This window comes from Zalophus californianus, chromosome 16 (assembly GCF_009762305.2).
Source record: "Zalophus californianus isolate mZalCal1 chromosome 16, mZalCal1.pri.v2, whole genome shotgun sequence".
NCBI lineage: Eukaryota > Metazoa > Chordata > Mammalia > Carnivora > Otariidae > Zalophus > Zalophus californianus.
In genome coordinates, this window is record NC_045610.1 from 59030559 (window position 1) to 59040988 (window position 10430).

Genomic DNA, 10430 nt, shown 5'->3' on the forward strand with positions numbered 1-10430 from the left:
AGAGAAGAGGGAGGGAGCAGAGTCATCAGTCAGTCAGTCAACAAATGTTAACTGAGCACTGGCTCCAGGCCAGGCACTGTTCTAGGCAGTGAACCGTCAAGGAGCTCACTCAGCAGCTGGGGATCCGTCACAGCCCAGGGGGCCCACCTCCAGGAGCGCTGCTTCCCTGAGGAGCCACAGAGCCACCGTCAGCCCAGGGCAGAGGGGCTCCGGGGAGCTGGAAGGCCGCCAGGCCCACAGCTGAGGTGTGGTCCCCCTGGGCGGAGAGTGACTCAGGCCCCGCCTGGCCTCCCCACACTGCCTGGGTTTGGTTTGTTTAAGAACAAATTAGTCACGGAGCAGGCAGCTTTCCCGAAAATAAAATGAGAATCCCCAGGAAACAGGGAAAATTGAAGGCAGGAGGGTGAGTCAGCACGTGCTGCCCCCAAGGCTCCACTTTCCAAAAGGCTAGATCCTCCTCCTCGCCCCTCTTCCCCCTCCTGGGCCTCTCTCCTCCTCCTCCCTCCTCCCCCCACCCTGGGCCTCCCTCCGGAGCACTAAGCAGGAGCACAGATTCCCCACCCCCCATCTCAGCGGGTCCCCCACCGCCGTACACCCCCTTTGGGTTTTACTTCTTCTCTCGCTTTTCCCCTTGTCCTCTCTGGACTTGTCCCCCCCAGACCCCTCACGTGGCAGGGTCCAGTCCTCAGGCACACTCACGGACCTCCCATTCCCTTCCCCCCGGGCCCGCCCACCCATCCGTCCATCTGTCCGTCCATCCATCATCTGCGTTCATGCACATGCACAGAGCACCGGCCAGGTCCAGGCGCTGCGGGCGGGAGGGACACAAGCCGAGAAAGCCTCACCTCTCCCCCAGAAGGCTTCCTTGTGGGGAAAGGAGACTCCTGCGTGGGAGACGTTGCCCAACAACCGCAACTGGGCCCTGGGCCCATCCCCACCTCCCACTGCTCCTCCGGTCACTCCTTCCTCGGGGACAGGCAGAGCTGGAAGGAAGAACGGACAATGCGTGAGACTACTGAGCTCTCTGTCCCAGCCTCCCTCTGGGGCAGAGCGCTGGGCCTGGGGGCTGAGCAGGCAGGGCAGGAGGGCCGGTCCTCCCCGCGCCCAGAGCAGAGAGAGCAGAGGTGAAGGGGCACAGAGCTGGGCTGCGTTTTGCATTTGAGGGACGAGCTCTGATGTCCACCTGTTCCCTTCCTCCCCATCCTGAGCCTCCGGGGGAGCGGGAGGCCAGGCCTGAACTTTGGATAGGACTCTGGCCATGCTCCTTCCCACCCCAAGCCCCTGTGGTCAGCAGGGACAGTTGTAGGCTGCAGAAGGGAGTCGGCACAGGGGAGCCAGGCACCTTGAAACCTGGTGTCTCAGGACAGTGCCAGCCTGCTGTGGTCTGGGGTCCACCTGGCTAGAGCAAGGGAGACCCCTGCATCGGGACAAGTCCCTGAGGGACCAGGGACACCTCTCACTGTGGCTCCCTATATGGCCACAGTGTCCCCCCACCCCCACCTCCCAGCTGGGATGACGCTCTTCCCACTCTGTGGGACCCCCCAGTGCTACTCTCTCCCCAGACTCCTCTAACTCAGCCTAGCCCCTCAGGAGCAGGGGGGGACGGTCCCATGCCCAGGTCACGGACTGGGCTGGGGCCTCCTGTCTCTCAGGTCACCGTCCAATCTCTGCCGGCTGTTCCTGATGAATAATTTAGCTGTTCGAGTTACAGTAAAGAGCTCTTCAGCTTCCCTTCCCAAATCGTTAAGAGCTGAGACAAGACGCCTTGGTTCCTTCTAAGGAAAGTCCCTTTCCCAGTGAAGCTGAGCCTCCTGGGTGGGGATCTCCCCCTCCCCGCCAATCATTCACCAATCTCAGACAGTAACAGGGGGTTGGTTTCGTTTTATTTTAATCTTGACTGTAAAAAAATGGACCGGAGCATCAGATGCCACTTCTTGGGAGCAGGCAGGTACCACCGTCCTGACAGGCGGGCTGGGTTGCTACTCGGGAAGGAGCCTTGAGGAACTAACAAGTCCCAAGTCCAGAGGATAGGCCCCTGTGGGTACGGCAGAGGCAGGAGGAGGCACTGCAGGAGCCTGGGAGGAAGGTGCACGGGCACGACGCCAACTGAATGGTGTGAGAGTGCACATGCATGTGTGTGCAGACACACGCGTGATGGTGCACACGTGTGCACGCGCATATGCACACGCACGCGTGCGCGTGCCGCACACGTGAGTGTGCATCGTGTGCGTGTGTGCACATGCGCGCGCGTGTTTCTATGAGCCGGGTGCCGGAGTGGTGGCTGGAGTGTGTCGCCAGGACCGGGCGGGGGTTTGCAGCCCTGAGACTGCTCCTGTGTTGTCAAGGAGCCCTATGTCCTCCAGCGATTTCAGAGCTGGGAGAGCTGGGTGAGGAATCTGGGTAGGGCTGGGCTCCGGAGCCCAGTCAGGTGACTTGCAGGCAGGCAGGGGAGGGGCTTTAGGAAGTGGTGGTGGTGGGGGGACTAGGAAAGGGCAAGGGTGGGGACCTTGGCTGGAAGATCCAATGAAGAGTGAGGCAATATCCAGAGGCTTGAGCATCCGGGTTCCAGAGCCAAGGATGGCGGGAGGTGGAGCTCCGGGGTGATGGAGCCCGAGGCTGTGGGCTCCGAGGAGCAGGGCTGCGGAGACCAGGCCTGATGCCACTGCTGTTGGAGGCCTCCCGGTGCCTGGCGGGGGCTGCGGTGCCAGGAGTGGGGGAGGGGCGGGGGCTGAGGTCGCGGGTGCTCCCCCCTCCCGCCCCCCAGGCCCCGCAGCTGCGCTGAGGAGGAGGAAGGGGAGGACGGGAGCCTGTGAAGTCACGCCTGGCGGCCGGCTCAGCCCGTGGCCGGAACCTCCGCCTCCAGCCCGTCCCCCTGGCTAACTGGAGGAGTCTGTTCTCCTCAGCCCTGTTCCAGGGACAGACTGCATCTCCCGTGAGGCACCCCCCCCCACACTCCCCTCCCTGCAGCCTACACCTGATTCACTTCGGACCTGGACACGCCACAGCCTCCGCCCGGGGGGGGGGGGGGGGCGTCGTCTCCGTGCCTGTCTGTCCTGGGACGCCCAACACCGGAGCGCACTGCTCACGTGAGAGGTGGGGGTGGAGACCCCTCCCCACTTCCTCTTTCCCCACGCTGTCACCATGCCCCCCAACTCTGGGGGGCTCCGGAGAGGCCCAAGATGGGGGTTTCACTAGAGGGTCACTCCTACTGGTCCCACACATGCCCGTCCACGACCCTCGGGGGCTCGTCCGAGGAAGGGAGCAGCGCAGAGACAAGGTGCAAAGGTGGCTTCTTGGAAAGGCAGGACCGCCCCATCCGGGGTCTGCAGATCGGGGAGGGTCCCACCGGGATCCCTCGCTCCTCAATGCACCGGCAAGGGCCCTGGCCCCAGCGCCATCCAGTGGAGAACTGTCCCAGCCCCCTGTGGGACAGGCTCTATCGCTCTGTGCTGCCTGGTGGGGCGCTCGGCAAGCACATCGGGCGGCAGTGGGCACCGCCCTCCTCCAACAAGATGGCGTGGTTTGCCGCATGAATCGTCCAGGGGTCCCCCCAAAAGTGGTCCCAACCCCGAGGGAACTGAGAGGAGGCTCTCCTGCCCTTGGCTGACTCCTCCCTGCCCTCCTCTCTTTCCCAGAAGGCCCTGGGGCCCAGCTGTGACCCCGGCACCCCTGGCCAGATGTGGGCCTGCTCCAGGCCCCCCTGGGATCGTCTCAATCTGCTGCATCAGCACTGCTCAGGCTTTGGCTGAGCAGGACCTGGAGAGCGGAGGGAGCACCCCGTAGGCCTTTCGGGGCTCCTGTAGAATCAGGACAGCAGGCCTTGGTAACCTCCCCGGCTTGGTTCCTTGGGGAGAACGAGGCGTCGTTGAGCCCCACAGAAGGGAGGTTTCCTTGGAAAGGATCAGAAATGTTCTGATTTCCAAGCCCTCTTGGGGCCCCGTGGGCTGCTCCTTGTTTCTTGGTGATAAGGAAGAGGGAGTTCGCGGTCTCCCTCCTTCCTCACCCCTCCCCCTCCCCGGGAGGCTCGTGCAAGGTGGCACCTGGCTGGTGGCAGCTGAGCAGAGCCCACTCACCCTCAACTTCTGTCCTCTCCTGGGTGGGGACCACAAGTGGTGTTGGGCTGTGGTGAATGGGTCACCTCTGCGGCTTCCCTCCCACCCCTACCCACCTGTTAGCTCTCCTCTCAGCCACAGTGGGCTTCTCCCACTGCCCAGAAACTTCCATTCTCTCTCTTACCCCTTGGCCTTTGAACATGCTTCCCCTAGGCCAGGCACCAGCAAACTTTTATTTCTGCAAAGGGCCAAATAGTAAGCCTTTGAGCGTCATCCACAGCATGAAAGCAGCCCCAGACGACTCACAATTTGCAAACTGATGAGTTCGGCTCTGTCCTAATAAAACTTTATGGGTATTAGAATTTGAATTTCGGGGCACTTGGGTGGCTCAGTCGTTAAGCATATGCCTTTGGCTCAGGTCATGATCCCAGGGTCCTGGGATCGAGCCCCACGTCGGGCTCCCTGCTCGGCGGGAAGCCTGCTTCTCCCTCTCCCGCTCCCCCTGCTTGTGTTCCTGCTCTCACTCTCTCTCTGTCAAATAAATAAATAAAATCTTTAAAAAAAAAAAAAGCCCTAATATATTTAAAAAAAAAAAGAACTTGAATTTCATGTCATTCGCATGTGTCAGGAAATAGTATTCTTTTTATTTTGTTTTGCAACCATTTGAAAATGTAAAAACCATTCTTTGTTCACGGGCTGAACAGAAATAGGCAGCAGGCTGGATTTGGCCTCTGGTCTATGGTTTCTGTTCCAAGTTGCCCTGCTCCAGGCCACCCCCTGCTCTAGGCTGCCCCCCTGGGTCACTTCTACTCGCAGTGCAGCTGACACACCCCTTCCCTGCCCAGGTGAGAGCTTCTTGTTGGACACCCACAATACCCTGACTACTTCTTCCCTGACAGACAGCTTAGCACAGAGCCTGACACACACTAAGCGCTCAACAAGTGTCGATTAAACGTGTTTAATTGTCTCCTTTGATCCTCACGACCTCTGAGTGAAACATAGCTATTTATGCCCATCTTATAGTAGAGGTTTTGAGGCCCAGAAAATTTAGGTTAACTTGCCCAGGGTCACCCAGCTATAGCTGGGGCAGAGGCGGGTGTTGAGCTTGCACACCATTTCCTGGGCAGCTGGGCTGCAAGGGCCCAGTTCCAAGCCTCTGTCCACAGCCTAGGCCTCCAGGGGATGTGGCTAGGCTGCTCTGGGGGTCAGGGAGCCCCCCACCCCGGCCCCCATCCCGGGTATCGTGGGTGCTGATAAAGCTCTCATCACCCTCTGTCCTCCCGAAGTTTCCTGCTTTTCCGGGGGGTGACATTCTTTATGCCTCAATACTGGGCTTGAATTCTGCCTTCTCAGGGTTAGACCCAGTGATGCCGGATCCCCGATTCTGTGCTCACTGCCTGGCCCTCCCCAGCATTCCATCTGAGCTGCCACTTCACATAACACGGGCTGGTGAGAGCTGTGTTCCCGATCCCTGGCTGGGGACACTCCCCGACCCCCCCGCCCCTCCGCCGCGTACCCTCGGCCACGGCCATGGCCTACCCTCGGCCTCTAACCTCTAACCCAGTCCTTCTTGCCAAGTGTTGATCTCCCCGTACGTCAAAGGAGGACGTTTACCCTGACACCTTCACACTCCCAGTATCAGCCTGGGATTTGGGGTGCACTGCGGGCCGGCCAGGCCGGATAAATATGTGGTCTGGCTGTGGTCTGCCTTCCCACTGTGGGGCATCTCAGGGGCTTTCCGAGGCTGGGGGTGGGAAGGTGCCAGCCCCCTGCTTCGGTCCTGCAGTCGTGACCCCAGAGCCAGCGTGGCCACTGCAGCTTGCCTCTCCCTTCTAGCTCTTTCCCACAGAACATCCTGGCTTCAGGAATTCTCATCGTCCGGGCCAGAGTTCATCGGAAGTTTCCCCATCCACCCCCTCTCCCAGCCCCTGGAGGGAAGCAAGGAGAGAGAGGGTCATGCAGCTGAGCTGGATGAGAAGAAAGCTGGGCTGCACTGGCCAGCGAGCGGCTTGGGGCAGGTCCGTGCAGGTGGCCGCCATGTCGATCCCACACGACATCGTGGTCACTGGGGCGGTGCTAACACAACACACCACCAGAGCCCGGAGGCGCTGGGAAGCAATGCCCAGCCCCAGGACACTGGATGGCCCAGCCAGGGGCGGCGTGCGGACAAAAGGGCTGGCGAGCCAGGCAGAGAAATTCCAAGGAAGCAGATGTGGTCCGTTAGCAGAGGCCCCAAAGCTCTCCCCTCTCCTCCCTCCTTCCCTAGAACGACTGCGCAGGTTCTCCTGCCAGAGAGTTTGAGGATATGGCCGTGCTGGGCTCCAGGGGGGCTCCCTCCATGCAAAAGCAACTCTCCGGTCTCAATCATGCCAAGTGCCACCTGCCACCTGCCACCTGCCACCAACAAGGTGGGGACATGGTTCCTGGGCTGGGACGAGGGTAAGATTGAACACCTGGGAAACAAGGGAGGGAGGAAGGGAGGGGAAGGGGGGGGAAGGGGAGGGGAGGGGAGGGGGGAGGGAAGGGAGGAGGTGGGGCTATGAGTCACCTCCCCACTTTGCAGGGATCCCTGGGAGAGCCTTGGGCTGAGAGGCCCCTAGGTGTATCCGTGCTTACAAATACAGAGTATTTGCTCTGCAGTGGCCTTTGTGGCCCTCCCGCCGGAGCCTCCTATGGGCTCTGGCCCCTGGTCCAGCCTGGATGGGCAGCCTCCGGGCTGCAGGCCTGGTTGCCTGGGCAACATCCTTTGTTAGGCACCAGCATCTGAAAATGTCAAACCGTTTTCAGCGGGTCAGATCTGGTTGCCTCTCCCTTCTTTCCCCTTCTCCTTTTTCAATTCCAGTTGCCTCTGCCCAAGCTGCAAACTTCCTGTGTCTCCATGGGGATGGAGGAGGGCTGTCTCTCTTTTTCCGTCCCAAACATCTGTCTCTATAAACAGTTGTGCACGCAGCACCTCCTCCTTCTGGACCCGGCTTCGGGGAGGAAGTGCTTTGTTTATCTGGAGGGGGTCGGCTTCCTTGCTTGGCTGGGGAATGGCTGCAGCCCTGGACTCTGGGAGCCCCGGGCTGGTGGGCGGGCAGCCAGTGCCTGGTGGGAAAGGGCCGCTGCCCTGCACAGTCGTCTGGTAGACCGGGACTCTGCTTTGCTGGCTGGGCTGCCGTAGACAGGTGACTTAACCTCTCTGAGCCTGTTTCCTCCTCTGTAAAGCGGGGGATGCTAGTAATGCCTCCCTAGCGGACTTGTTGAGGGATGATGAGGTCATCTTCACAAGGTGTGGGGCGCATTCAGGGGAGCTCCCTCCAGAAGGCTCTCATGTTTCCTGCTCCCAGTGACCCTTCCACTGAGTTACTACCATCACCAGCCCCATTCAGGAGAAGCTGAAACGCAGAAAGATTAATTGATCAGGGCTCTATGGGAACTCAGCAGCAGGGACAGGGTTCTACTCCAGGATGCAAACTCAGGCACCCTCCGCCTCATCAGGACCTCTACCCAAACCCCACAGCCTCCGTTTGCAGACTGAAGGGCTTGGGTCAAGTGACCTCCTCCCCAGCTTGAAACTTTGATTTATTTCAGGGAAGAGGGTGGGGTGAGCTAAGAAGTTAGTGGGGTTTTGCCAAGAGCCAGGGACTGGAATGCATGATGTATGGGCAAGGAGTCAGGGACAGGGACTCCGGTGACTCAGCCCTGCTTTCCCTGGCTGGTGGAAACGGGAACTGGACCACAGGCAAGAAGGCAGGACGGGGCCTGGCCCAGGCCCAGCCCCTGGCTTGGCCACCTTGGAGAGCCTGTCCTGGCCCCACGTGGCCCAAGTGCCAGCATCACTCCCATAGGGTCACCAACCTAAATCCCAGCCCCACGTCTAACTTTTTCCTGTGTCCACAATTCTAGTGTGGTGCCCAGGATGAGATCAATGACCCTGTTTCTAGATAATCAAAGGACAGACCCCAGAAACGACCATGTCAGCGGCCAAGAGTCACAGCTTGGGCTTCAGAGCAGGAAGAACTGGGTTTGAGTCCAACTCAATTACTTACTGGCTGACCTTGGGTGAGTTAATCTCTCTGAGACTTGGTTATCTCATCTGTAGAATGGGGAGCAGAACACTACCCACTGGAGGGGATGCTGACAAAGGGCTCAGGGTTTAGCATGGGGAGTGGCTCCGGAGTAACGCACTTAGAAGACCCAAACTGAAAGACAGAATGATTAAGAGTTTCAAGGTGACCTCAGAGCACTAGACCCCAAGCAGAGAGCTTCTGTGTGACTGCATGTCCCTGAGGATGTGATGTGTCTGCTGTCTCCCGGAATGTCTTCCAGGGACTGACTACAGTGCACCTGAGCACAGGTGCCAGGAGGAAGGGAGAAGTTACCCACAGGTTCCCATGCCCCCTTTGGTCAAAGTTTCATCCTCCAGTGAATGACCGTCCCAGATTGCACAGAAGCTGAGTGGTCCTTCAGCACCTCAGGCCTGGCGGGAAGGAAGAACTTGGGGTGTTGGCCCCTGGCCAGGTTTGGCGGGGTGAACCTCCCCTCCCCGCCCAGGCCGGCCCTCCACATGGGCCAGGGGCATCTGAGATGGGGCATCATCGGACGTGAAGCCCCAACCTGAGGTTGCTGGGTAAGCTGCGATTCTCTAAGGAAAGCCCTTGTTTGGGGAGGGGACACACAACCCTGAAGCTTTCAGGGAGAAAGAAGCATCACGTCTGCAACTTACCCTGGAATGGCCGAGGAAGGAGCAAGGAGCCAGGCAGGAAGAGAAACAGTAACACAAACTGGCAACAAGTTGCCTTTGGGGGGTGTCCGGGTGAAGGTATCTGGAAATTGTTTGTAGTACTTTTGCAACTTTTCTGTCAGCCTGAAATAATTTCAAAATAAAAAGTGGGGGTTTCTTGTTTTGCTTTGTTTTGACGGGTATGGGGGGGAAAATACCAGCAAGAGCTAGTCCTGCTGGTGGCGGGTTGGTGCCGGTGGGAGGACCCCCGGTTCTGCGGACGCACTCTGGCCGCGCGGGAGAGAGCAGCCCTGTGGCCCCGCGGCGTCAGCAACCCCCACTCCCGCCACCGTGGGGCTCCAGCTTTCTGGCCTTGTGGCCAGTCCTTCCCTTTGGGGGGCCGGTGACTCAGCCGAGGACTCTATGTGGCAGGAAGTGGGCACAGTGACTCACGGGGTGGCTCTGCACCCTCCCTCCTGGAGGCAGGGATAGCTGAGGTCCCAGGCCAGAGATGGTTCCCAAAGAGGGGGATCTGCAACCCCATGGACATAATTCCAGGGAGGGCTGCACTAGAGGATGCGGGCCTGGAGCGCTGGGCTAGGGTGGGCCCTTCCTCGCCCTCTGGATGCTGCCTGAATGTGCCCTCTGCTAGTTCTGCCCACAGCCTGTGGCCAGTTCCGGCCATTTGTGGGCATACACACGATGCCAGACACTCCTTAAGAATTCCCCACCGTCTGCAAAGGCAGCAGCGTCTGCCAAGGCCCCTGACCCTACTGGCTGCCCCCAGCTGCGTGCATTTGCAGGGGGCCTTGTTAGCACTCAGCAGTCGCGCAGACGTCCGGGTGCCCCGTGCCCTGGGGCGCAGGCCGCTTCCAGCCTGGTTAGCTCAAGCTCCGCGGCATTTCCCCTCGCCTTCACGATCGGTGCTGAGAACGGATGTACTCTCTCACTGGTAGGCTCAAGCCCAGCACCTAGTCAGTGAGCGAACGGGACCCGGGCCCGACAGAGCCGTCCCACCAGGACTCCCTGACCTCTCCAGCTTTTCTTCTCACTTAGGGTTGAGGTTCCTCGCTTCAAAGTTCAGGCCTGCTTGAGGGGAGGGGACCCCGTGCTTATGCATCCATTGTCTCATTTATCCTCCTAACAGAGAAAGAAACGGAGGCTCAGAGAGGTTAAGGAACTTGCCTGAGGCTGCACAGCACACCAAGTCTGGATTTGAGCTCAGGTTTTCCTGACTCTAAAGTCCACACTGCCCTCTCCCACCTTGTGACGGGCTGTGCATTGTCCTTCATTTGTTATGGATCCATGCTTGGTCTCCCCAGCTCGAAGGTGAATCTGGGAGGGCTGGCCGGGGTCATGGTTCCTCGTTTTCTGAAGCCTCCTAGCACCTGCGGTCCCCACACACTGAGGCACTCAGGCACGACTCACAGGTGGACTGAGTGTCAGATGGATGGGGGTGACTCCGGGCAGGGCACCAGCCCTCTGCAGCAAATCCTGCCCCCTCCCATCCCACCCCCAGTGGGTCTCCGCCCACCCCCTCCCTCCCTTCCCAGGCTGCCTGGTGCAGGCTGCCACCGCCATGGCTGGGCTGGCTAGCCTCTCACTTCCCATCTGTTCCCCACTTTTCCTCTCGGTGCTTCTCTTTGTTCCTCTCTGTCTCTCTCTCTCTCTCT

At 59.7% G+C, this 10430-nt stretch overlaps 1 protein-coding gene across 6 annotated transcripts; it reads left to right on the forward strand.

Moving 5' to 3' along the window:
* The first annotated feature begins 697 nt into the window (after positions 1 to 697).
* Positions 698 to 8924, forward strand: LOC113908237. 6 transcript variants are annotated; one of them, XR_004819713.1, is made up of 6 exons: positions 698 to 1006; positions 3636 to 3823; positions 5406 to 6070; positions 6319 to 6491; positions 7941 to 8096; positions 8364 to 8924. XR_004819713.1 is itself a non-coding variant. In XM_027568435.2 (5 exons), exons 2-5 carry the CDS (start codon positions 5420 to 5422, stop codon positions 8465 to 8467), a joined length of 876 nt encoding a protein of 291 aa, XP_027424236.1. In that variant the 5' UTR covers positions 3032 to 3823; positions 5406 to 5419; the 3' UTR covers positions 8468 to 8924. The 6 variants fall into 6 exon arrangements, 3 of the variants coding, with proteins under 3 accessions (XP_027424236.1, XP_027424238.1, XP_027424237.1); XR_004819711.1 differs by lacking the exon at positions 698 to 1006 and having other exon boundaries at positions 3032 to 3823; XR_004819712.1 differs by lacking the exon at positions 698 to 1006 and having other exon boundaries at positions 3032 to 3823; positions 7979 to 8096.
* Positions 8925 to 10430: the final 1506 nt, after the last annotated feature.